Consider the following 23,376-nt stretch of genomic DNA (forward strand, 5'->3'; position numbering starts at 1 on the left):
AGTCTGATGCCTTTCTTTGAGGTTATGATCTTTCTAAACTCCCCCCTGATTAGATCATAAGTAGAATGAAAATTTTAGAGTCCTAAGTATGGCCTTTCTAAGGTTCTCTTTTAAAATACAAGTTAATAGGTTCATTATGTTGCATGACTAGTTTGTTATCTCTTAAATTCTATTATTATGTCTGCATTCCATATTTTGACAAATTGAAAAATAGCAGTAGATGTTGCTTTATATTTTTATTATAAAGCAACCAGATTTTTTATTATACTAAAAACAATCTTTATATTTTGGTTTTTTAAATTAGGTGTTTATTACATATTCCAGGCCTAAGTAGTTCAATAATTTATTCTTTAAAGATGGTTTGTACTTATAAGTAGCTATCCAAGACAAATTCAGCAAATTAAGCTTAAGGTGAAAATTTTCAAATTATGAAAATTTTACATTTGTCAAAAGAAATGAAAAAAACCAAGTTCTTATGTGGAATATGTTTATTTTTATTGATCTTAAAGGCTAAGTTCTTTGCCTGACTGCCGAAGAAGTTGTTAGACAGGTCTAAGCAGGTGAAGTTTGAAGCATTTAAAATAAATTAGAAGACCTGCAAAATGATAATTATTTGCTAGTGATAATAGTTGTAGCCTCAACCTTCTTTTTTTGTTTTTGATATTAAGACAATTAGTTTTTGTTGATTAAAAAAAAAATCAAACTTAATTTGCAAATTTAAGGATTGGCCAAAATCTTTAGGAAAGTAATAATACTCTTGGAGACTTACTTATCTCCTTACAAGGACTACAAATGAACTAATTATCATTCTTAATCTATTTCACGCTTCATTTTAGATCTGAATTTTTCTTACTTACTCTATTGTTGCCCAAATTTCTTAATAATTTTTCCTTCCCTAGTCATTCTGCCCAAGAATTTGAATATAACCTCTAAATAATCATCCAAAATTTCAACTCTTGACAAGCAACCACACTTGGACACTCATAGTTCCACTCTCCTTACAGTATAAGATTCTAAACTTAAGGAATTTTGATTTCTTGTTTAGTCTTTTTGTCTACCTTGCATGTTATTGGTAAAGATAATGGTAGCTCCACACAAGTGGAATGACATGAGTAAGGTACATGTTGCTACAAGGATGAGATGGAGACCAAAAAAATTTCTGTCACGATTTGAATTGTTGCCCAAAGCAGGTTCTCTTATTGCCAAATATAACTCTCAAATTAAGCTCATTTGTAATGTCTGGGCAAATTATATGCTAATAATGTCCAAAAGCTGATGGCTAGTGAGGTTTGTGTCTATATGAATGTGCTTTTGGGTTTTGAACATTGATTTACAAGCTAGAGATTAAATATGGAATCTTGTTTGTTCTACAAATGTTGGAGATGTTACAATATTACAACTGTTGATTTTCTATGATGCCTTGATGTCTTTTGATAAACTTAGAATGAATTGTGGACTTTGGAAGGGAGGATTTCATCAATAAGCATGTAAGAAAACACCATAAGCACATGTTAGTATGAAAATGACTAAACTGGGGTATGAATACCTAAAAATGTTAACCTTGTACCTATAGTAAAATAATGGAAGTTCAAACTCTGGAAATCATGTGTTTTTCCTTTTTAAATTGATCCATGCATGAAAATATGAAAAACATTGCTGAGGTTGTGGCCATTAACAATATATCCCTAGATTGGAAAAGGTACACCGTTGGGCTAACCTAGAACTACAAGCTAGGATAAGAATTAGTCACAATCATGTACCTACAAAATCTACTTATAATTTCTAGGGAACTTTGGAGTGCATTTACATGTGTGTGTATACATGTTTGGATGTATATATATGTTTACAAGATAAAAACAAAAACTTGTACTAGATGTAGGCAAATGCATTCACTAGATACAAAAATTTCCTTGTGTCACTTGTTGAGACCAAAGAAATACATATTTGGATGTGGTGATTAGATTTCAACATAGCCTTCTTGATGGTTTGGTTCTTGAATTATGAGGCGGTAGTGTCTATTGTACCCTTAAATTTTACTCTGTATCAAGTAATTACTAATTTATGGAGGCAAAAATTCCTTGTCTCATGAAAGGAATAACAGTTTCTTGTTCATATTATTTTGTTTGGATGTGGGGTTTCTATATTATTCAAAATGCGATTTTGATTGCGTGATTGTTGCAACTCATATTTTGTCTGTTGTTTGTATTATGCCTGTAGGGTAATATGATACTATCAGATATTGGACTTGTTGAGAAGCGAATATATCATGCTACTCTCAATGGTAATAATAGTCTATGTAATGTTTTGCATCAAAAACACAATTGATAATACCATGGCCTTCGCCCCTAGTCCAAGTTGGTTTCTTTAGATTTTGTTCATGAATGACATTTTATTCAAATACGCATTGGTGTGTTGTTACTCGTGTAATCTTTTTTCTTATTCATAGAAAAAGTAACTATTTAAATATGTTGTTCTATGTCCTCATGGATCTTTGTTAACAAAACATTAAATCTCAAAGCTTCTTGACCTTTCTTTTTTAATGTCAAGTCATTTTCTCAATATGTTGATCTAAAAAGTCTCTTTTGTGTTCCTGCAGGTTTGTTTTGTTGATGCTAATTGAGACTCACCATCTGTATATATCCATTGTATGATTTTATTTTATTTTTGGCTAAAAAAGGGTTTATAATAGATATCATGTTTAGGAGAAGCATTTTTATTGACATTTGAGTTTTGTATTTTTTCCAAATTTTGGAATATTACCATGAAGCTTTTGTGCCAATCTTGAAGGGGTTAGCCCTTTTTTTTTTTTTTTTCTATTTACCCAATCTACACTTGCTATTGGAGTTGAAAATGATCCAGAAAAAATTGTTGTTATGAGGTGGTTGGGATAAGGTCAAGTTGCTATTGCAGCATGAAATTAAATGTAATATCAAAAGAAAGATTATGCTTACTCAAATTCTTAGAAGAAAAATTTTAAACGGGATATCAAAATATCTAGATTAAAATTCTTAGAAGAAAAATGTTTCTGATCCACACGCCATTTTTATAGTCTTTTGAAGGATTTAATGGGGAACCTCACAAATGAGCCTAACAAAAAAAAAAAATTAATAACCTATAGCCGCGGCCAACTCCAAAATGCAACTATATGCCATTTGGTGGGCCAAAAACAAGATGCAACTGTAAGAACCATTTGCTGTATTTTACTGTGGCTGTTACTGTTGCTTTGACTTTTGTTGCACTTTACCTGTGGTTGCTACTATTACTTTAACTTGTGCTTACGGTCAACTTCACAACTGAACCTATAAGAAATAGTTGCACCACTTATGGGTACACCATGTGGCGGTCAGCTTGGTGTGTAACTATAATGGCCAGCTTGGTGTGCAACCATAATTTGCAGCCACATCTTTTCAGACCTCTAGTGAGGGTCACAAGCCGCTGCTATAAGACATTAATCCTGTAGTGAAATGAATAAATAAATAAATAATAAAAGGTTACCCAAATCCAAAGAATGGAGAGAGATTGTGGTAGTGGGCTATGATGGCGTCGGGGCAACGAGAGGAGATGGTTTTGGCGGAGAAGCTTGCAGCTTGCTGGTAGTGCGCGTGGTAGTAAGGATGAGGTGGAGGCACTGTGAATGAAGCAAATCTGACCATGGTGGTAGGACTATGAGGAAGTGGGTAGTAGAGGTGGAGCCATGGAGAAAAACAACAAGATGGGGAAAGACGGGCGAGAGTGAGAAATGAGATATGAGAATGGGGTCGGAAAGTGGGGCCGAGTGGGAGAGAGAGAGATAGAAAAAGAGAAATAAAAATGGAAAAACAAATGAAGAGAGAGGTGGGTGGAATAGTGGGTGAGAGAGTGATAGAAAAAGAGAAATAAAAATGGAAAAACAATTGAGTGCACCCCGCAAGGTATGCAGGGAGGTTTTCTTTGCTTTATTATTTATTCTTTTAACTTTTGGAATCTACAGCTACCCTCTGCTATGATCCGAAAGTTCAAGCCAAACTCCATTTTTTCTAATAATGGGTAATTTATTTTCCCATCATTAAAAATATTTTATTTTTAAGTGAAAGTCAGTTTATTATTATTATTTATATTGTTGTATTAAATTATATGATTCTTGGCATCTCTCTGACTTTGGACCAACTTTAAATTTATTTCTTGTTAATCCACCACGTCCACCATGCATGTTACCTAAAACACTATTATAATAAACAAGTTGTGTTTAAAGAAACATTTATATTGATATTTACTTGATTTCTAGCTCACTTATAAACGTCCACTATGCATGTTACCTAAAACACTATTATAACAAACAAGTTGTGTTTAAAAAAACATTTATATTAATATTTATTTGATTTCTAGCTCACTTATAAACGTCCACCATGTATGTTACCTAAAATACTATTATAACAAACAAGTTGTGTTTAAAGAAACATTTATATTGATATTTACTTGATTTCTACCTCACTTATAAATGTCCACCATACATGTTACTTAAAACACTATTACAACAAACAAGTTGTGTTTAAAGAAACATTTATATTGATATTTACTTGATTTTTAGCTCACTTATAAACGTCCTTTCATGTTACCGAAGTTGGTGGAGGAAGGACAGACCCAAAAAAGATTGAGAAAAAAAGTTGCAAAAACATGGAAGGCTTTGATGGTTCAGAGTATCTTTCAGGTTGGGGATTGTCAATGATAGCCGTTCAAATGGCTCTAAAAGCGGCAATGGAGCTCAATGTCTTCAACATCATTGCCAACGCAGGCCCTAATGCTCAACTCTCTTGTGTGGAAATTGTTTCCAAGATTCCTACTACCAATCCAAATGCTGCCGTGGCTTTGGATCGGATACTAAGAACGCTCACCTTCAACTCCATTCTAACAGCGTCTCTGAGGCCATGCAAGGATGGAACCACGATAAAGCAAGAAAGGACGTATGGCTTAACGCCGAAGTCGTGCAGCCTAGTGACCGACAACGTTGAAGTTTCTTCAACACCGACGGTGAATTTCTGCACGGAAAGGGTAGTTGTGGAGAGCTTCTATATGCTCAAGTACGCAGTGCTTGAGGCGGATTGTCATCCTTTCCACAAGGCTCATGGCGTAAATGTGTTCGAGTATTTGTCCAAGGATCCAAGGTTGAGCCGAGAGTTCAACGAGGCTATGACAATGAACTCCAAAATTGTATTGGACATGGTGCTAAAGGCCTATAGGGGCGGTTTTGAAGAGACGAAAGAGATTATGGATGTAGGGGGCAGCATTGGAACTTCGGTTGTGAAGTTGGTTTCTGTTTATCCACACATTCGTGGAATAAACTTCGATTTGCCTCATGTTATTGCCGATGCTCCTGAGCAGCCAGGTTCGTTTTAAATCGATAGGATTAAGGAGAGGTCAATGACATCAACTCTAGATTATAATGTTTATGATGCAAGTTACAAGCCTATTTAAGAAGAAATGCTCAAACTCCTCCACAATGAATCCTATTTTTCTTTAATTATATATGTCCTGCTCTCTCTAAATAGCAATTGTTGGTAATTTTTTTTTTTTAATTCTTGAATATTTGTATAAGTATAACAATTAGACTACGGATCTAAATGAGCAGGTCACCCATCCTGACTCCTTTATTCCCATTCTAGTCCAAAGTCACATTGACTAGTGATTTGATTATGATTTTGAAGGGGTGACCCATGTGGCTGGAGATATGTTCGAGTCATTACCGAATGCAGAGACAATTTTATTGAAGGTTTGTCTTTTTCTTTAAAAATTTTGATAGCCAGGCATGTTAATTATAACGTCATTAATTTCCTTAATTATAAATCAATCTTGATAATTGTGTGTAGAAAATTAGAAATCTAAACTGAAACTAAACATGGGAAGTTGACGCATGGTTCATGCAGTTTGTACTCCATGACTGGGGTGACGATGGGTGCAAGAAGGTGTTGAGAAATTGCTGGAAGGCATTGCCGGAAAATGGGAAGGTAATAGTTGTGGAGTATGCTATCCCTCAAGTACTGGGAAATGACCCTCCATCACTGAATGCTACGGTAGCAGACTTATACATGATGATTTTGAACACTGGTGGCAAGGAGCGCACACTTGCTGAATTTGAACATCTTGCAAAGGCTGCGGGCTTTGCCCAAACTAAGGTGTTTCCCATTGCACATGGGATTCATGTTATAGAGTTTTTAAAGAGCTGCTAGAGTACTAAAGTAATTCCCTCCTCTCTCTCTCTCTCTCTGCCTCACTCTTCATGCATGTACTCTTCTTGTTGTAATGCATTCGGAATTATTTCATCCTACCTAAATTAATAAAGTGACAACTACTCACAGCTGGAACGTTCTTCTTAGCTTCTTGAAGTTTAATTTATTTGTTTTATTTACAAAATTAGATAGATGTTTGAGATGTTTCCTTTCTGTCCATCTCTTATGGAAGATACCTTTATATTTTTTGGTTTTGAAGCAATCTTGCACTTAAAACCGTGGCATCTTCTAGTGTAATTTCTGATGATATATAATCTAAGAATGGGAGCATATACGTCAAAACTGAGCTTGTGTAGGCCTACAATGAAACTCAACCAGATTACCACCGTGACCCATTTATATCCGTATATATTGTTGATTCACCAAACAATGGCCTAAACTTTTGGTTCTATAAATCGCTTAATACAATGATGCTAAACTCAACCATATATATCAAGAGAAATTATTATATTATAGAAATTGCATTCATGAAATGAATAGTACTCCATGAATGGGAAGATGGTAACTGTGTGAAGATGTTGAGAAATTGCTGGAAATCTGGTTGTGGAGCTTCTAGTCTCTCAAGAATTGGGAATCCACACATGGAAATTAATTTTTTCCCTTTCGTGATTCTCCACCCCTCCTTTGTAGTGCCAATACTTCTTTTTCATGTATTTTTGCTTTTCACAATGATAACATTTAACTTTCTTCTTACCTTGGCATTTTGACCTCTTTTGGTTGTGACACCCACTAGAACCACATTCTCTTGGTCTTCCTTTAGATATAATTAGAGCTTGAATATGTTGAGAAAATGATATTTTGTCTTCCTTGGTTTTTGCCCTTACTTTCTTCCTCAAGCGTAGTATCCACAACATTATTAAATATTAACATCGTCTTTAAAGCACCATTAGCCACATTTATGATGAGATAATTATATGAATGGGGTAGACTTTGGAGCAAAAGTTCAACATGTCCTTCCCTTTTATGTTATGTTCTATAGACTCTTCATGTTTGATGTGCTTAGTCATCAAAGTTGATTTTGACATCCAAAGGATATAGAGTGTTCTTTTTAAGAAGATTTTTTTATACAATGACTTGACTTCATATAGTTTTGCCAAAGTATCGCCGACTATATTATTAACTACCTCTAAATGCAAGCTTGAAATGACATCCCTATTCATTTTTTGTCTTTTAACATTTTCTAGTCTTTCACCGGTTACTTCTAAGCAATCTTATTTTCTGATCTTTCACTAATTACTTCTAAGCAATTTTCTTCCCTCGAGATGACTTTCATTTTCATTTTCCACAACTCAAAATTTTTTTATATGCTCAAGTAAGCGATGCTTGAAGCGAAGTGTCATCCTTTCCACAAGGCTCATGGATTAAATGTGTTCGAGTATATGTCCAAGGATCCAAGGTCGAGCCGAAAGTTCAACGAGGGTATGACAAGTAGCTCCAAAATTGTATTGGACATGGTGTTGAAGGCATATAGGTGTGGTTTTGAGGAGATGAAAGAGGTTATGAACGTAGGGGGCGACATTGGAACTTCAATTGAGAAGTTGGTTTCTGTTTATCCACACATTCGTGGAATATAAACTTCGATTTGCCACATGTTGTCGATGCACCTCACCAACCATGTTGCTGGAGATATGTTTGAGTCATTACCAAATGTAGAAACAATTTTATTGAAGGTTACACCATTGAAATGATTCTAACACAGTCTAGTCTTTTTAAAATTTAAAAATTATTATTTTAAATAAATTTTTTTGTTTCTTTAACTTTAATTTTTTTAAAGCTTAGTTAAATTAATATATAATTTTAATTATAATATAAAAATAAATTTAAATTTAAAATTTACACTTTTTTATAATTTTATTTAATGTTTTAATTATAGAATATTTTTAATCTTTATAATGACATATAGATACAAATTTTCTCAGTTAGTTATTTAATTTTCTTAATTATATGATATTTATGAATAAAAATATTATTCTGCAATTTTCTTTATAATTTTTAAATTTATAAAATGAATAAATTTGTAAGTGTTACACATATTATAAATGACTTGGATCATAAACATATCATTTTGATACGATTAATTTAATATATCATTTTAACACAAACAAATAGATAGGATAAACAAATCAAACAATCAAGTCCAAATACAATCGACTTATTAAAAGAATGATATGGATTAATATAATTACGAAATGGATACCATTATAATCATGCCCTTATTAATAACAACTTGTTAATACTTATTAATGTTATTAGTTAACTATTGTAATTATAATATAATAACCCATGTTGCATCTGGCGTGGGATTATCCAACTTTGACTAAAATAATCCACAAACAATGTTAGTCGGTTGTGATCTTAGTTCAAATGAGACAACTTTTAAAACATATATAAAATTTCTCAATTACAAAAGATGTAGGCTTTAGCATAATGGCTAGCCACGACACTTTTTGGGGGACAAACATTAGGCCTGAGGTTTGATTCCCTTTGGGTCATGTCTGGATTGGCATGGTGTACATTGGGTCAAGGTCTAAATTTCATTCTTCTTTTTTAGATGTTTTCATGCAATATACCCAAAAACCCAATATTTACTTTTTCTTTTGCCTTTTTTTTCCTTTTTATTTTTATTTTTATTTTAAATTTTTTAAATTTTTAAATTTTTAATTTTTTGGTTTTTTTCTTCGTCAAAATGCAATGGCTTTTAATATAAGTCTCTCTATTTTGCCTTTGGAGATTTCCGCACAAATTCAAATGTGATGCAAGTAGTTGAATTGCAATATTCTTACCCATAAAATCATGGTCAAGAGAATTCAAATCTAGTTATGTAAACATTTGTGGGCCAGTCTGGGCAGGAGTGGGCTCACTCTAGGATAGTAATTTTTGGGTTGGGCCAGAGTAGGCCCAGTTCGACTTCACTTAGACTTGAAATGTGCAATTGGTTAGGCCGAAGTTAAGAAAAAATTTTAAGATGATTTAAAGCACTTTTGATAAATCAACTTATTAATGTAATATGTGTTCCAATAACATATATATGATATGATTTATGTAATATAAAAAACTCAAATCATTTGGTTTAACTCAAATTGACACTAAGACCCTAATTAGGAATTTGACATATATTTTAAGCTTAATTTAAGGTTTAAGGGAGGAAAATGATACAAGTTGGAAAAATAATTCTCAATCAAAATAGACTAAGGGATCAATTATGCCTAAATAGAGATTCAGCACTAGTGAGACATGAGAAGGATCCATGCAAGGGGAAAACAAAGAATTTATGAATATTAAATATGATAACTTAATGTTATGGATGGAGGTAGAGGAAAAGCAACCATGAGAAAGGAGGTTGGAAGTAAATGTAATCAAGCTTAAAATGGAATTTGGAGCTTAAAATTGGCAATAACACATATCTTAATTTTAACATGATTTTTGAAGCACTTTCCATGATCTTTTTGGGGCAAACCATATATAGTTTTGAAGTTCAAAAAGTCAAAAGTCCAATGTTTTAAATAGTGTGTAAATTGGAGCTAAAATGAAGAAGTTATGATCATTTGAAAATAACTAGGTAGAGTAGAAGGATCATTTTGAAATAATTTTGAAAATTCAACTTATGATTTTGAAATTCATTTTGAAATTACCCCGATTTCAAAATCACACACTGCCACTTCTAGATTTCACCTCTTCGAGCTTGATAATTGTGTCTTGGGCACTCCATCAACCTTAAGTGAGCCCCACATGATTGAAAATCAAGATTCTAGCCTTTTTTTTTTTTTTTTTAGTTATCTTTTGGTAATTATTTTAGGAAATAAGTGGTCAATTGGTGCATGTCACGTGTGTTTTTGTTTTTTTAAGAGGAGAATTCTCTACGATTCTTAGGGGAAAGGAAGATCTTGAAGGTTTTTCTTGGTTTGTTTTCTTTCTCTTTGTATTAGTGAATAAATTATTGTTTTTAATTTTTTGAAATTAAGAATAGTTCTTTCTTGTTCTTTTATGACCTATGTATGTAAGAACACATCCATAAAAGGTTAAAAAGTTATCTTAGGGTGAAACATGAAAACCTAGTGTTAGATAGAAAGGGATATAATGAGTTAAATCATATTAATAATGAAATGAATGAAAGGTTAAGACGCTAATATTAAGATCAAAATGCCCTCTAAAGTTAGTTTGACTTGGGAGATGACACAATTGCACATTCTTTGATATTGTGGATTCTTGGTAATTCTTTATCTTAGTCATATGAGGTTTGGTCATTGTTATCTACCCCAAAGCAAACCCATGAAGAGTGGTGAAAACCTAAAAATATTATACCTAAACTTATATTTCATCTTCATTCGTCTATTAGGTAATTTAAAATGGAATAAAATATTAAAAGTTAAGACATAGTTCAAACTTTGAGATATGAAACTTAGGTTGATCTCGTTAGAACATATATTTTGATTACCCTAATACTAATTAAATTATATACCCTTGTTTCGTCTAAAAGTTTATACCCTAAGTTAGATTATGGAACCCTAATATTGATTAATTGAATTGAAAATCAATAATCATTTTTCAATTTAAATAGGTTTATTTTAGGAAATCTTTATTTATATTTTATTTTGATTTATTTACATTAGTTTTTTTTAACCTTTAGCAAATAATTAATCTTTCTAATCTAAAAATAATTGAACCATTAGAATGGATCCTAGAGGACGACAACCCAAAATATCACAAAGTCGTGGTAACTGACCCTATCTCTAGTTTTTCTTGGTCAGGGTTATCATATATTTTAGTATTTTAATTACATTAAAAATTTGCAGTTACTCTACTACTTGTTAATAAGTTTTATCTTATCTCTTTCTAAAGCACTCTAACTCCTTCACTTCAATAGGGTTTTCTTATGAAAACAAAATTCTAAAAGATAATAGAGAGAAAAGAGAGACACAAACACAATGATATATTGTGGAAGATATATATATATATATATATAACTACATGTCAATCACAAATGCAACATCCACAATAAATAAATAAAAAATAAAAATTGAGTACAACATTTTACCTAACCCAAGACCTTCAATCTCTCTCTCTCTCTCATATTGCTTATCTAGTATTTTAGAAAACTCAACATCTAACTATCTTCATATAAAACCTATGTAGAATCACCTCCAAACACTATTTTTATCTCTTCCTGATACTCACATGAGAAGATATTTAAGTTTTATCCTACAATATGATGAAAGAGTGTAGAGATGGAGAGCAACAATTAAACAACCCATTTTAAAGGAAAATTTTTCATTAGAAAGAGATTTTTTAGCTTAAAGACCCACAAACTTTCCCTAGTAACAAACACCTCCCAAATTTTGGCAAAGAATTTGAAGCTTAAGGAGCCAATCAACTCTCATATTTATGAATCCCTAATTTGAAAATGAGTTAAATTAGTAGGAACTTAGACCTAATCCAATAGCTCAATTGATTTAGAAAGAAATGAAATTTTATATGTTGTGATCAAATTTGGTTGATCGCATATAAATACTAAAACATTTTGGATTATAATTGTTCTATCACCCTTTAGTGGGATTTTTAGAACTTAAATCAATTGATTTAAAACAAAGTCTTTTATACCTTTTAATAAAGCATAACAATTTGAAACTTGGTCAATCAATTTTTGAATCCATCCATCACCTCAAATCACTCACCATTTTCTCTATCTTCAATCATAACTATTTTTAAAATGATAAGAGTCTAAACCATCAAAGCTAAGGGTGCACGATGGAAATTTTATCCCAAAATTGCCTATGTATAAAGGTACTCACAATCTCTCCCTTGGAAATTCTAAGATAAACCCTTTACAACCTTATATATATACCCTACATACTCTCATACAAGGTACACACACTCACTCAATCTCATAACTTCGTTAGATACTACAATATATGCAACCAAAACTTAATAAAGAGTAAGTAGCACTTGTATACTAATGATAAAATAATAAGAGCAATCAACTTGTAGAAATTTCTCCTCTTTTTAATCTTAGAAAGAGACAAAGGGAAATATGAAAATCTTTTCAAAGACAAATAAATTCATAATAGACACAAATAGTGAACCTAAAAACAAACTCAAATAGAGCACCATACAACTATATATATATAAGGAAATTAAGCAAGAAGCTATGAAGTAGAGCTCTATAAAAATAACCTTCTAGAAATATGAAAAAACTAAAATTAAGCAATAGATTTTTGTTATCTCATGGGTTCTCCTAATTACTTTATGATGATAACAAAATAATATTAAATATACTAACATGTATAATCATGTGAAGATTTTAGGTTTAATCATTAAATTTAAAACAAAGCTCAAGTATGCTAATTATAGATTTAAATAGTTTGAAGAAATGGATTTTTTTAAGACTCAAAATATCTAGGAACTTATGGAAGATGAATCTTACGGGTGTACTAATTAGGATAAAATATTTTTTTTATGCACTTTTAAATGGTTTTCATTCATAAATATGTGCTTTACTTCAAAACCTTAGGCTTAGTTGTTTAAAAATTGACTTATAAAGGTTTTTAAATGAAATATTCAAGTAACGGAAGAACAAAACTTGAAACCAAAGTTTTCTAGGCTATTTTTTGTGCAACTAGTCAAGCCCACTAGGGAATTGGTTCAACCAATTATGCTATTTTTTTTAAACTTGGGTTGAGGTTTAAGGATGGTATGGAGTATTGCCTTGTCCCACCTTATATATGATATTAAATAAAAAATTATTTAATTTATTTTATTTTCACATTTTTAAGCATATATAAAATAAAAAATTACATTTCATAACAATAAAGTATAAAAATGTGATATTTATTTATAAACTACGTTTGTTTTAAATATAATTTAATAAATAAATGGAACTAATTTTCTATATTATGTGAGTTTTATATATATATATATATATATATATATATATATATATATATATATATTTATGATAATGAGAATAAATATAAATAAATGAATAATATTGAGATAGGTGATCTCACCCAAAGTGGTCCTATTATCATCTTTATTCTAAGGTACGTAAATGGTTAACACTAATCTAATTTCCCAAAACATAAAATCCAATTCTAATTTTTCAATGCAAATTTTAATTTTTATCAAAAACACTTTATCATAATACATCGAATCACCAAAAATATAAGAAAGAAAAAAAAAATGTTAAAAGGGTATTAAAAGTGATTCCTCATTTTACTTTTTATTTACACTTTTTTTTTTACCTTTTTTTAATGTAATGGAATGTAGATTTTAAAATGTATAAATTTCATTTTTGGTAGTTATCATATTTAATTTTTCTTTTGTATATGTTCATCCAATTAAATGGATCTAAATAAAATCGTATTTCTGTTTTATTTAAATCATCAAATAATGTTTTTAATAATTAATTTATCAAATATTTTGCAACAAAGGCTCCATGATTATTAAATAATAAGTTGAAAATCCATCCCTGTCACCTTTGTGGGATAGGGATGGATGTCTGGGATATTTGTCAATAATTTTTTTTACTTTTTAATAAAATAATAATTTAAAAAATATAAAAATCATTTTATTTAAAATACAAGTCACAATTATTTCAAATTATTTTAAAAAAACATAATAGTTTTGGCTTTAAATCATTTCTGGTAGATATTGTCTAAAGGCAAAGGGCATAACTTGGTGCCATGTGGCCCGTGGCTTTATACAGTTGTAATATGAGCAAGTTGCGCAAGGAAACTTTGGAGAGGACAAAGTGAAAGGTGGCGATGGGGCCACGTCATCACTACAGACCAAACTGATAGTTTGATTAAAGACAGTGGGTCCCAGCGTTTCAGCCCTCTCTCTATCTCCAACTATCAGTCTCCTCATTGACCACTTGTCGGCATCAGGATAGCACATGTGGCAGCTTGTTTCAAAAGAGTGTCTGAAACTTATGGGTCCCACAAGTTCTAAGCCGTTGATCTCGCTGCTGGTCTGTCGGCAGAGCTGGTAGAGCGACGCGTGTCCCCACCCTAAAAGCAGATTTTGGCTTCTTTTCCAGCCACGGATCAGACACGAAGAGTTCTGTGGGAAGGTGAGCCACGCGGTGGAGTTAGGTGGATTTATGTACTCGCGAGATTTAGCAATACGCGACACCGAAGTTTGGCCGTGTGTAACGCGTGTACAACTGGTTGGGCGAGTATTATGATGTGATCTAGTGAGGATGTACCTTGCAGGTGAGGGGAATGCGGAAAAAAATCAAGTGTAGGTCAGGCCCAGGTCAGAATCACAGCCGCTTAACGTGATGGAGCCTTTGCGGATAAGGTACCTTCCTTTTCAGAATGACGAAACTACCCTGCATTAAGTTTAACGGTCGGTTCTCGGACTTGCGTGGCAAAAATAATAAATATATATTTTTGAAATTCTTTTATAAATCTAAATATCTACTCAAAATTTCGTTCAAATAGGAATTCTCTGCCACGTAAGAGTTTGGAATAAGAGATTAAAAGGTACAAAAATACGTGAAATTACAAATTTAACCTCTCATGGATTTTTATTTAAAAAACCTCATTTTAAATAAAAATACTCTTAATTTTTTTAATAAAAATAATATTTTCTTTTAAAATACATATCTAAATATTATAAATATTTAAAGATATTTATATAAAAAAATGAGTTATTTTTCAAGTGCCAAAATAGGAAATGTTAAGATTTTTTTCTTCATTTTAATTATTTAATCTTCTTAAAATCATAATTAATGACTATAATTTTAATTTTTTAAAAAAATATTATAGATGTATATATATACATGTAAAAAAAAAACCAAATACAACAATGTTGATATAATAAGAAAATATTAATTTGATGAATATTTAAAAAAAAAATCTAGGTTTAAATTTTATTCTATTTTATTTTTAAAAAATATTAATTTCATGTCAAACTCTTTGTCTTAAATGGTGGTGTAAGAAATTTTGAGAAAAGAAAATAGAATAATAGGAAACAAGGTATGTAATTTGACTAGGGTCTAATTAATCGTGATCTTTATTACATTAATTCAATTTAACTGTAAAAATAGATTGAAATTAATTAAATTTGATGTAGGTTAAATATAATATAAATAAAATAAAATAAAAAACCCAACAACTTTAGCTTAAAGAAAATTAAAAGACTTTTAAAGACATACATTAATGAATCATGATGCCAGATCCGAGAACGGAAAAAAACATCTATAAATTAAATATAAAACTCTTTCTTTTGAATCTTTTTCCAAGGATGCCAATTGACACGGTTGAGGGCTATTTCGTCTTTTTGAGGTCAGGCTCCTCCATGTCACTCTCCTACATTTCTCTTTCTCTCTGACACACAGACAAACGAGAATTTGAATTGGAAAAAAAAAATGAAAAAACAGAAAAGGGGAAGCCCACAAACAGGTAAGCATCCTTGTTGATATTTACGGGGAGATTGCCTTTGTAACAAAGACAGTGGTGGCACGTAGGAACACCAACTACCTATCTCTGTTTTCCTTATCCCTTTCACACTTCCTCTTCCAACCGTTACTCTCCTCTCAACGCCAACCACCAGTGTCTATTTCCATTACCCTCCCTCAGTATTCTTTCTCTTCAACGGTTACTAAGCTCTTTTAACGGCTATTTTTCATGAATTTGGGGTCATCTACGTGGTAGTGAAAGGACCATTTTGAAAAAGTTGTTAAATTTAATTTTTTTTTTCTTATAAGGGCGATTTTGGCCCAAAACTCATTATTCATGATCCCTTAAGTTTCCAACTTCAAACGCAAAGCCCCCATTCCTCCTGCACAGGAACACAGTAACAGAAGCAGAGGCAGAGGCAGAGGCAGACCCACATGGATTTCAGTTCGTTTCTGACGTCCTTAGGGACGTCGTTTCTGATATTCGTGGTTCTCATGCTGCTCTTCGCTTGGCTCTCCAGGAAGCCTGGCAATAGCGTCATATATTACCCCAATCGGATCCTCAAAGGCATGGATCCATGGGAGGGTGGGAAGAGGACCAGAAACCCATTCGCTTGGATCCGTGAAGCTATCACTTCCAGCGAGGATGACGTTATTTCCATGTCTGGCGTTGATTCTGCTGTGTACTTGGTCTTCTTGAGCACTGGTTTGTCCTTCTCTTTTTCTGGGATTTGTTTGTTTTGCAGGAATTTGCCCGGATTTGGTGGATTTTAAACAATTCTTTTTTATTCTTTGAATATTTCTTACTTTAGTGTGGCGGATTTGGAGATGTATTCTTCTTCTATTATCAGTTGGTTTTCTAGAAAAATCTAAAAGAAGGAATTTTGAGTTTGAGGACATTGTTTCTATGGGTTTTAGTAACTGTTCTTTTATCAAAGCATTCCGCCTATAATCAAAGCAAGATGTTTTTAGGATTCTGTTGTGTTGGGCATAAAACACCTCTAAATTTTGAAAATTTAATCACGTCTAGAGGAAACATGAGGGTAGTGATTAGGAGTGTGGAAACACACTCATATCCCTCTGAGAAGGTTGGCCAAGTCTCATGTTTCTTAAACTGCAATAGCCCAAGACTGTCTTTTGACGGATGGAAATACTAAAAATTACTCTGATCTTTTGTTTTCTTTTGTCAGGGGTATCTTCCTTCCCTTTCTCTCAAGCTTTCTAGGCTTGAATTTTCCAATTTCAATTCTTCTCACACTTCTTAATTGTTTGACCTGTTTAGTTTATAGGGTATCTTCCTTCCCTTTCTCTCAAGCTTTCTAGGCTTGAATTTTCCAATTTCAATTCTTCTCACACTTCTTAATTGTTTGACCTGTTTAGTTTATAGGGTATTGAATTTACTTCTTTTTTTCCCCCTTCCTTTGTTGAATTGCACTTGTGGCCTAAAATACTTGAATGCTATGGTATGATATATATCTTGCCCTTGATTCTGACCTTCAATATAATAAACATGGTTTTAAAGACGTGTTGCCTGGAGGGCCCATAGTATGGTATAATGATGTTGACAGGGTCTGCTGCGGATTTTGTAGTTTGGTGTGCAATTAAGTATTAGCCAATATCTTGGATGGGTTGTCTTAAGCCTTAGATAATATCTAGGTGAATGAAGACAAGTCTTAGTTAATATATCATATCATAAAAGGAAATTAGCTAATATGTAGCTGTCACTAAAGCAATTATTTCCTTGAGAGATTAGAACAGAAAAATTCATCTTGAAATATGGTTTTAGTCGAAAGAGTTGACAAAACAAACTTCTGGTGGGGCAGTGCAGGGCACAATGTGACTTTTATGATGACAGTGAATACCTTTTATCCAAATCCTATTAAATGGTTTGATACAGCAATGCAACAAGGCATCTAGTGATCTTTCTTTTTAAAAAAAATTTTCTTGTATTTATTTTTCTTCATATTGTAGGAATATGTTCAATTTTATTTATTTTTCTTGACTGTCAACATTTTTTTTGATGAAAACTTATGCATTGGTTTACATATCAAAAGGCTGTCTGGTGTGAATTTCTGTGCATCTTTTGCAAGGGAGTCCATCCCTATATCACAGTGATTTCTGTGCATCTTTATGCCCCATCATGGTGTGAATTTGCAGTGAAAAACTATCCCCAAATTAAGAGTTCACTTTTATTGGATACTATAATGTCCAATGCGTGTAAGCTTAGATGTCAAACTTGGTGGCGAAAAGCTTTCATCTAGACTTCACATGTTGCCTGCTTTTGACAAAAAGCTTGTTGGTGAATCAACTACCCAAAGATATTCCAAATTAGAATTCTCTTTTATTGGATATTATGGCAGTCCTCATTGTTGATTTTTATGACAAAAAAAGCATGCAAGTCTTCAAACCTCTCATTTTCTTAGTTCATGTGCAGCTTTGGGAATATTGATCTTATCTGGCATTGTGCTGCTACTGGTTCTTCTACCTGTGGCTGCCACTGACAATAATTTGAAGCTATCGGCAAATAGTTCTACAAGCAATGGCACTTTCAATGACCTTGACAAGTTATCTATGGGAAATGTCAAGGTAAGCTATGCCACCTTTGTCATTAATTATAAGCAATTTTCCTTTCTGGTTTTTCCTTTATGGAAGATGGTAAATATGTGATTGAGATGATTGAAAATTGAAATTACAATTAAATCCATTTTTCTGGAAATTGTAACTTCTTTTTTTCTTTTGTGGCACATCAAAATCCCTTAGATTTAGTCTGAACTTATCTAAAACTGTAAATGTCATGCTTAAGAAATAATTCTGTGCCCAATAGGCATGGCATTTGAAATCCATACTATAATTGTAATGATATATTTGCAAAAGTGATATACTCTTGGTATGTATTGTGTTATAACTAGTAAGAACACTTAATTATGTGTGTTAAGTATAACTGTGTCATATAGTTGAATATGTTAATGGTCTCCCTTCAATTTATATGTTAATTTAATTTTCCTTGTATGCGATACAGGCAAACAGCGAGAGGTTGTGGGCATTCTTGATAGCCACCTACTGGGTTTCTTTTGTTACTTATTACCTGTCATGGAAGGCATACAAACATGTTTCGGGATTGAGAGCAGCTGCTCTGAAGTCTCCAGATGTGAAAGTCGAGCAATTTGCTGTTCTTGTAAGAGACATACCTGCTGTTCCTGAAGGCAAAACTCGAAAGGAACAGGTTGATTCATATTTTAAAGGCATCTACCCTGATACCTTTTACAGATCAATGGTGGTCACAGACATTAAACAGGTACTGTACTGATTGTCTCTTATTCATCATCTCTTTGTGCCTGCCTTCTTATTGTGCACCTTAGGCCTGGTGCTATCATTTGAACATATCTTGGGTGACTCATATCTCCTTCCTCTGAGTTTCTCCACTTCTTTCTTACTGTTTCTCACTTTTCACTTGATTTTATATATAACTATTTTTAATATTTACAGATTAAAACTATTTCATAAACTGAAATATTGTGTAGCAAAGTATTGATGATTCATAAGAAAAGTAGTTAGATCGGATGATCATGTGCACTTCAGCATGAATGATTTTTCTATCTTTCCCATTTGTGGTCTATGCTCTGAATTTTATTTTTATTTGTAAGGTAATATTATTTAATGTTTCTCAGGTCACCAAAATATGGGTGAAGTTGGAAGGGTATAAAAAGAAGCTTGCACGTGCTGAAGCTATATATGAACAGTCAAAAACAACAGGCAGCCCAGAGGGCAAAAGACCTATGAACAAAACTGGCTTCCTTGGTCTTGTTGGAAAGAAGGTAGATTCCATAGAATACTACAATGAGAAAATTAATGAATTGATCCCAAAACTAGAGGCTGAACAAAAAGTCACCCTCAGGGAAAAGCAGCAAGCCTCAGCTTTAGTTTTCTTCACCAGTAGGGTGACGGCAGCTGCTGCTGGTCAGAGCCTACATGACCAAATGGTTGACTCATGGACAGTCATAGATGCTCCTGAACCCCGTCAGATAATATGGAAAAACCTCCTGATCAAGTTTTATTCAAGGGAAATAAGACAGTATGTTGTGTACATTATCGTGGCGTTGACCATACTTTTCTACATGATTCCAATTGGGCTTATTTCTGCGGTCACGACACTGAAAAATCTGGTGAAGTATCTTTCATTTTTAAAGCCAATCGTGGAAATAGTCGCCATTAAGACAGTATTGGAAGCTTACCTCCCTCAGCTTGCACTCATTATTTTTTTGGCTTTGCTGCCCAAGCTTCTCTTATATCTATCTAAGGCTGAGGGAATTCCTTCTCAGAGCCATGCAGTAAGGGCAGCCTCTGGGAAGTATTTTTATTTCACAATTTTAAATGTTTTTATTGGTGTTACTGTTGGGGGAACCCTGTTCGATACATTCAAGACCATTGAGGATCAGCCAAAAGAACTTGTTTCCATATTAGCAAAGAGCCTTCCAAGCAATGCAACTTTCTTCCTGACCTTTGTGGCTCTCAAGTAAGAATTATTTCATGCTCATGTTTGTTATTCTGTTTCCATTTTCTATTTATTTTGTTTCTATTTTTCACATAAAGCTATATTTTTCTTTGAAATCATTTGCTTATACTGCCTTCTTTTGGTAATCACATAAAGCTAATCATCAGTCATTAACTAGTGTTATGAAGTTTAAACTCTTCTAATGTCTCCATGGGATCCATATTGACTACCATGTTATTATATACATATATCCCTTGTAGTATGGTCCATCTTGTTTCATCTTTGAACACATCATGGACTTGTTTGGACGTTGCATGGAAATTAAATCTCTAGGTAGAGAACCTATATTGAGAACTCAAGGGTCACTAAGCCTATTTTTGTACACAGAACACAACCCCTCCCCCCCCGGCCCCACTGAGTTATTTAGATCTAATTTCCGCTATTTCTTGATCAGTTATGATTTTTAAGAGAGATCTTATTCTAATATATAATTTTCTCTTTTCTTTTGAGACTGGAATAGTTTAATTCTTTATTTTATGCATTAGTTATTCTTATTATCAGCTCAATTTGCTTGTAAGAGCCCGAGATGGCGACATCTCTAGTTGTTATTCAGCATATGCCTGGCTTTAATCCTAATGAACACCTGAAAATCCTATATATTTACTACTCTCTCGTCATAATTCTGTGGTACCAGGTTCTTTGTCGGCTATGGGCTTGAGTTATCCCGAATAGTTCCTCTCATTATATTCCATCTGAAAAGGAAGTATCTATGTAAGACTGAAACAGAGGTCAAAGAAGCTTGGGCTCCAGGAGATCTTGGGTATGTATCTAGGGTTCCTGGTGACTTGCTGATCATCACAATTGTTCTATGCTACTCTGTAATAGCCCCGATTATACTCCCATTTGGTGTGCTATACTTTGGCCTAGGATGGCTTATTCTTCGGAATCAGGTAATGTATAAACAAATTTTTTCTTTAGGAATGATTCTGAAAAGCATTCACATTCTGTCTTTGATGGCTTCTAACCTATGTTTTTGATACCATACTGAAACTTGTTTGACAGCATGTTAATATTGAAACAAGTGAGTTTTCCTTTTTAATCTTAATGCTACAATACAACTCTTAAAAACTTGAAGAAACAAATGATATATGCTAAATCACAAATGAAGCAACTCTTCGTTTGCTTCGTTAAATAGGTGCGCCTGCAACGAAGCAACTATTTGCTTGCTTCTTGGAATCTTTTATTTTGTGAATTACCATACTGAAACTTGTTTGACAGCATGTTAATATTGAAACAAGTGAGTTTTCCTTTTTAATCTTAATGCTACAATACAACTCTTAAAAACTTGAAGAAACAAATGATATATGCTAAATCACAAATGAAGCAACTCTTCGTTTGCTTCGTTAAATAGGTGCGCCTGCAACGAAGCAACTATTTGCTTGCTTCTTGGAATCTTTTATTTTGTGAATTGATTGTACTTAGGCCACTTCCTCCATTGGAGAAGTAAAACTAGTGAGTTGCTGTGTGTCATTTAGCATTGATGTAAAAAAAAAATTTGTTCTTTGAAGGTGTTCATGGTTGAGACTCAAAACAAACTCTCAGCAGAAAATTGACCTGTGTGCTTGATTTTCATATTACTGTTCATCATTGTTTTTGTTTTTTGGCAGGCGCTCAAGGTTTATGTTCCATCCTATGAGAGCAATGGGAGAATGTGGCCCCACATACATGTGCGATTGATCGGCGCTCTTTTATTGTACCAGGTCACCATGCTTGGTTACTTTGGAGTGAAAGAATTCCGCTATACTCCATTTGTGATCGTGCTCCTTATACTTTCCTTGATCTTTATCTTTGTCTGTCAGAAGAAATTCTATCGCTCTTTCCAGTCCGTACCTCTTGAAGTTGCTTCCCATGAATTGAAGGAAAGTCCAAACATGGAACATATTTTCAGAGCTTACATCCCACCAAGTTTGAGCTGTGAAAAGGATGAAGAGCAGTTTGAAGATGCTTTATCTCAAGTTTCAAGGACGACATCATCAGTTTGATGTGCATTTGTGTATCTTCCCTTTGTTGTCATGGTGTTGTAGCATGAATACTTGTTTGGCAGATCTGTTGATAACTTGTGTTAGCAATCATGTTAGGAGGTTTTATGTGTAATATAATATATTATATTTTTATGTATTTTTTGGATCTTGGTGTGCATAATACTTTTCCATGTTAAGTGCTAGAAAGCTACTGAATTCTTCTTGTTTCTTTTTCCTTCTCATTGGGGTTGGAATCATGTCAGTTTTTCTTCTTAGAATTATTTTGGCCATTTTTTTCTTAGCTGCTACCATTCCAATGATATCGCTTATCATGTTGTCTTCTTGCTTTCTGCATGGTTTAGCCCATCCTCTGTAACTGTCAAAAACTAAGTCCCTTGTTGATCAGTTTGCTGGTATTTCTAAGCTCGGCTCTTATCAACTAAGCTACCAACTCTTTTGTGCTAGTATGGAATTCTTGCTATGGAACCCAGGCATGGACATGCATACGTAGTGGCAAAATCTATAAAACTAAATTCACCCTTTTTTTAAAACAGGGATGATTACGTATCAATATGCATGTGGACCTCTAAGAGGGTGTTTGGTAAGATGATTTAATGTTTAATATTTATTGATTTTAAGTTTATTTTAACTTATATTTAAAACTTATTATTTATTTTTTACTTTTAAGTATTAAGGTTATTTGATAAAATTAATTTACCATTTAATCTTAATCACCAAATTGACATATATAACCCTATTAATTTTAATTAATATTTTGTCTTATTAATTTTAATTCATATTTATTGTTATTAATTTTAAGTAATAAATTTATATATAATGCATCCATATTTTTATTAAAAAATGTCATAAATATAAAATTATAATTCTAAAATATATTCTCATTAGTGTGGATAAATAAAGTAAAAAAGATTTGAAATTAAAAATAAATTCATTATTTTGACTTAATACAAAAAGTTAAAAGTAATTTTAAGTTATTTCACTCTACTTAATAACTTAAATTAGATTATAAAGTCATATTATTAAGTTATTAAATTGATTTAGCAAATAGTTTGTCTACAATCCCTTTTAAAACTCTCCAGAGATGGGATAAAAGCATCTCATTAAAGTATTAAATTTTACCAAATATTCACTTAGAGGGCATTTGGTAAATCCACTTAATGAATTAAGTTATTAAGTAGA

At 32.6% G+C, this 23,376-nt stretch overlaps 2 protein-coding genes across 2 annotated transcripts; both read left to right on the forward strand.

Moving 5' to 3' along the window:
• The first annotated feature begins 4,575 nt into the window (after positions 1–4,575).
• On the forward strand, positions 4,576–6,357 carry LOC100265214 ((S)-scoulerine 9-O-methyltransferase). Its single transcript, XM_002280056.4, has 3 exons — positions 4,576–5,362; positions 5,682–5,746; positions 5,901–6,357. The coding sequence occupies exons 1-3, from the start codon at positions 4,654–4,656 to the stop codon at positions 6,201–6,203; spliced, it is 1,077 nt and encodes a 358-aa protein (XP_002280092.1). The 5' UTR covers positions 4,576–4,653; the 3' UTR covers positions 6,204–6,357.
• A 9,254-nt stretch (positions 6,358–15,611) lies between these two features.
• LOC100260008 (CSC1-like protein ERD4) lies at positions 15,612–22,333 on the forward strand. Its single transcript, XM_002280073.4, has 6 exons — positions 15,612–16,369; positions 18,098–18,249; positions 18,683–18,958; positions 19,332–20,176; positions 20,850–21,105; positions 21,823–22,333. The coding sequence occupies exons 1-6, from the start codon at positions 16,099–16,101 to the stop codon at positions 22,195–22,197; spliced, it is 2,175 nt and encodes a 724-aa protein (XP_002280109.1). The 5' UTR covers positions 15,612–16,098; the 3' UTR covers positions 22,198–22,333.
• The last annotated feature ends 1,043 nt before the right edge of the window (positions 22,334–23,376 follow it).

This window comes from Vitis vinifera, chromosome 10 (assembly GCF_030704535.1).
Source record: "Vitis vinifera cultivar Pinot Noir 40024 chromosome 10, ASM3070453v1".
In the NCBI taxonomy this organism is placed as follows: domain Eukaryota; kingdom Viridiplantae; phylum Streptophyta; class Magnoliopsida; order Vitales; family Vitaceae; genus Vitis; species Vitis vinifera.

Excerpts from the sequence above, each read along its gene's own strand:
- LOC100265214 (XM_002280056.4), top strand. The coding sequence starts at position 4,654 with ATGGAAGGCTTTGATGGTTCAGAGTATCTTTCAGGTTGGGGATTGTCA. Across the intron at positions 5,363-5,681 it reads CGATGCTCCTGAGCAGCCAG|GGGTGACCCATGTGGCTGGA; the intron begins GTTCGTTTTAAA and ends ATGATTTTGAAG. Across the intron at positions 5,747-5,900 it reads CAGAGACAATTTTATTGAAG|TTTGTACTCCATGACTGGGG; the intron begins GTTTGTCTTTTT and ends TGGTTCATGCAG.
- LOC100260008 (XM_002280073.4), top strand. The coding sequence starts at position 16,099 with ATGGATTTCAGTTCGTTTCTGACGTCCTTAGGGACGTCGTTTCTGATA. Across the intron at positions 18,250-18,682 it reads TATCTATGGGAAATGTCAAG|GCAAACAGCGAGAGGTTGTG; the intron begins GTAAGCTATGCC and ends TATGCGATACAG. Across the intron at positions 21,106-21,822 it reads GGCTTATTCTTCGGAATCAG|GCGCTCAAGGTTTATGTTCC; the intron begins GTAATGTATAAA and ends GTTTTTTGGCAG.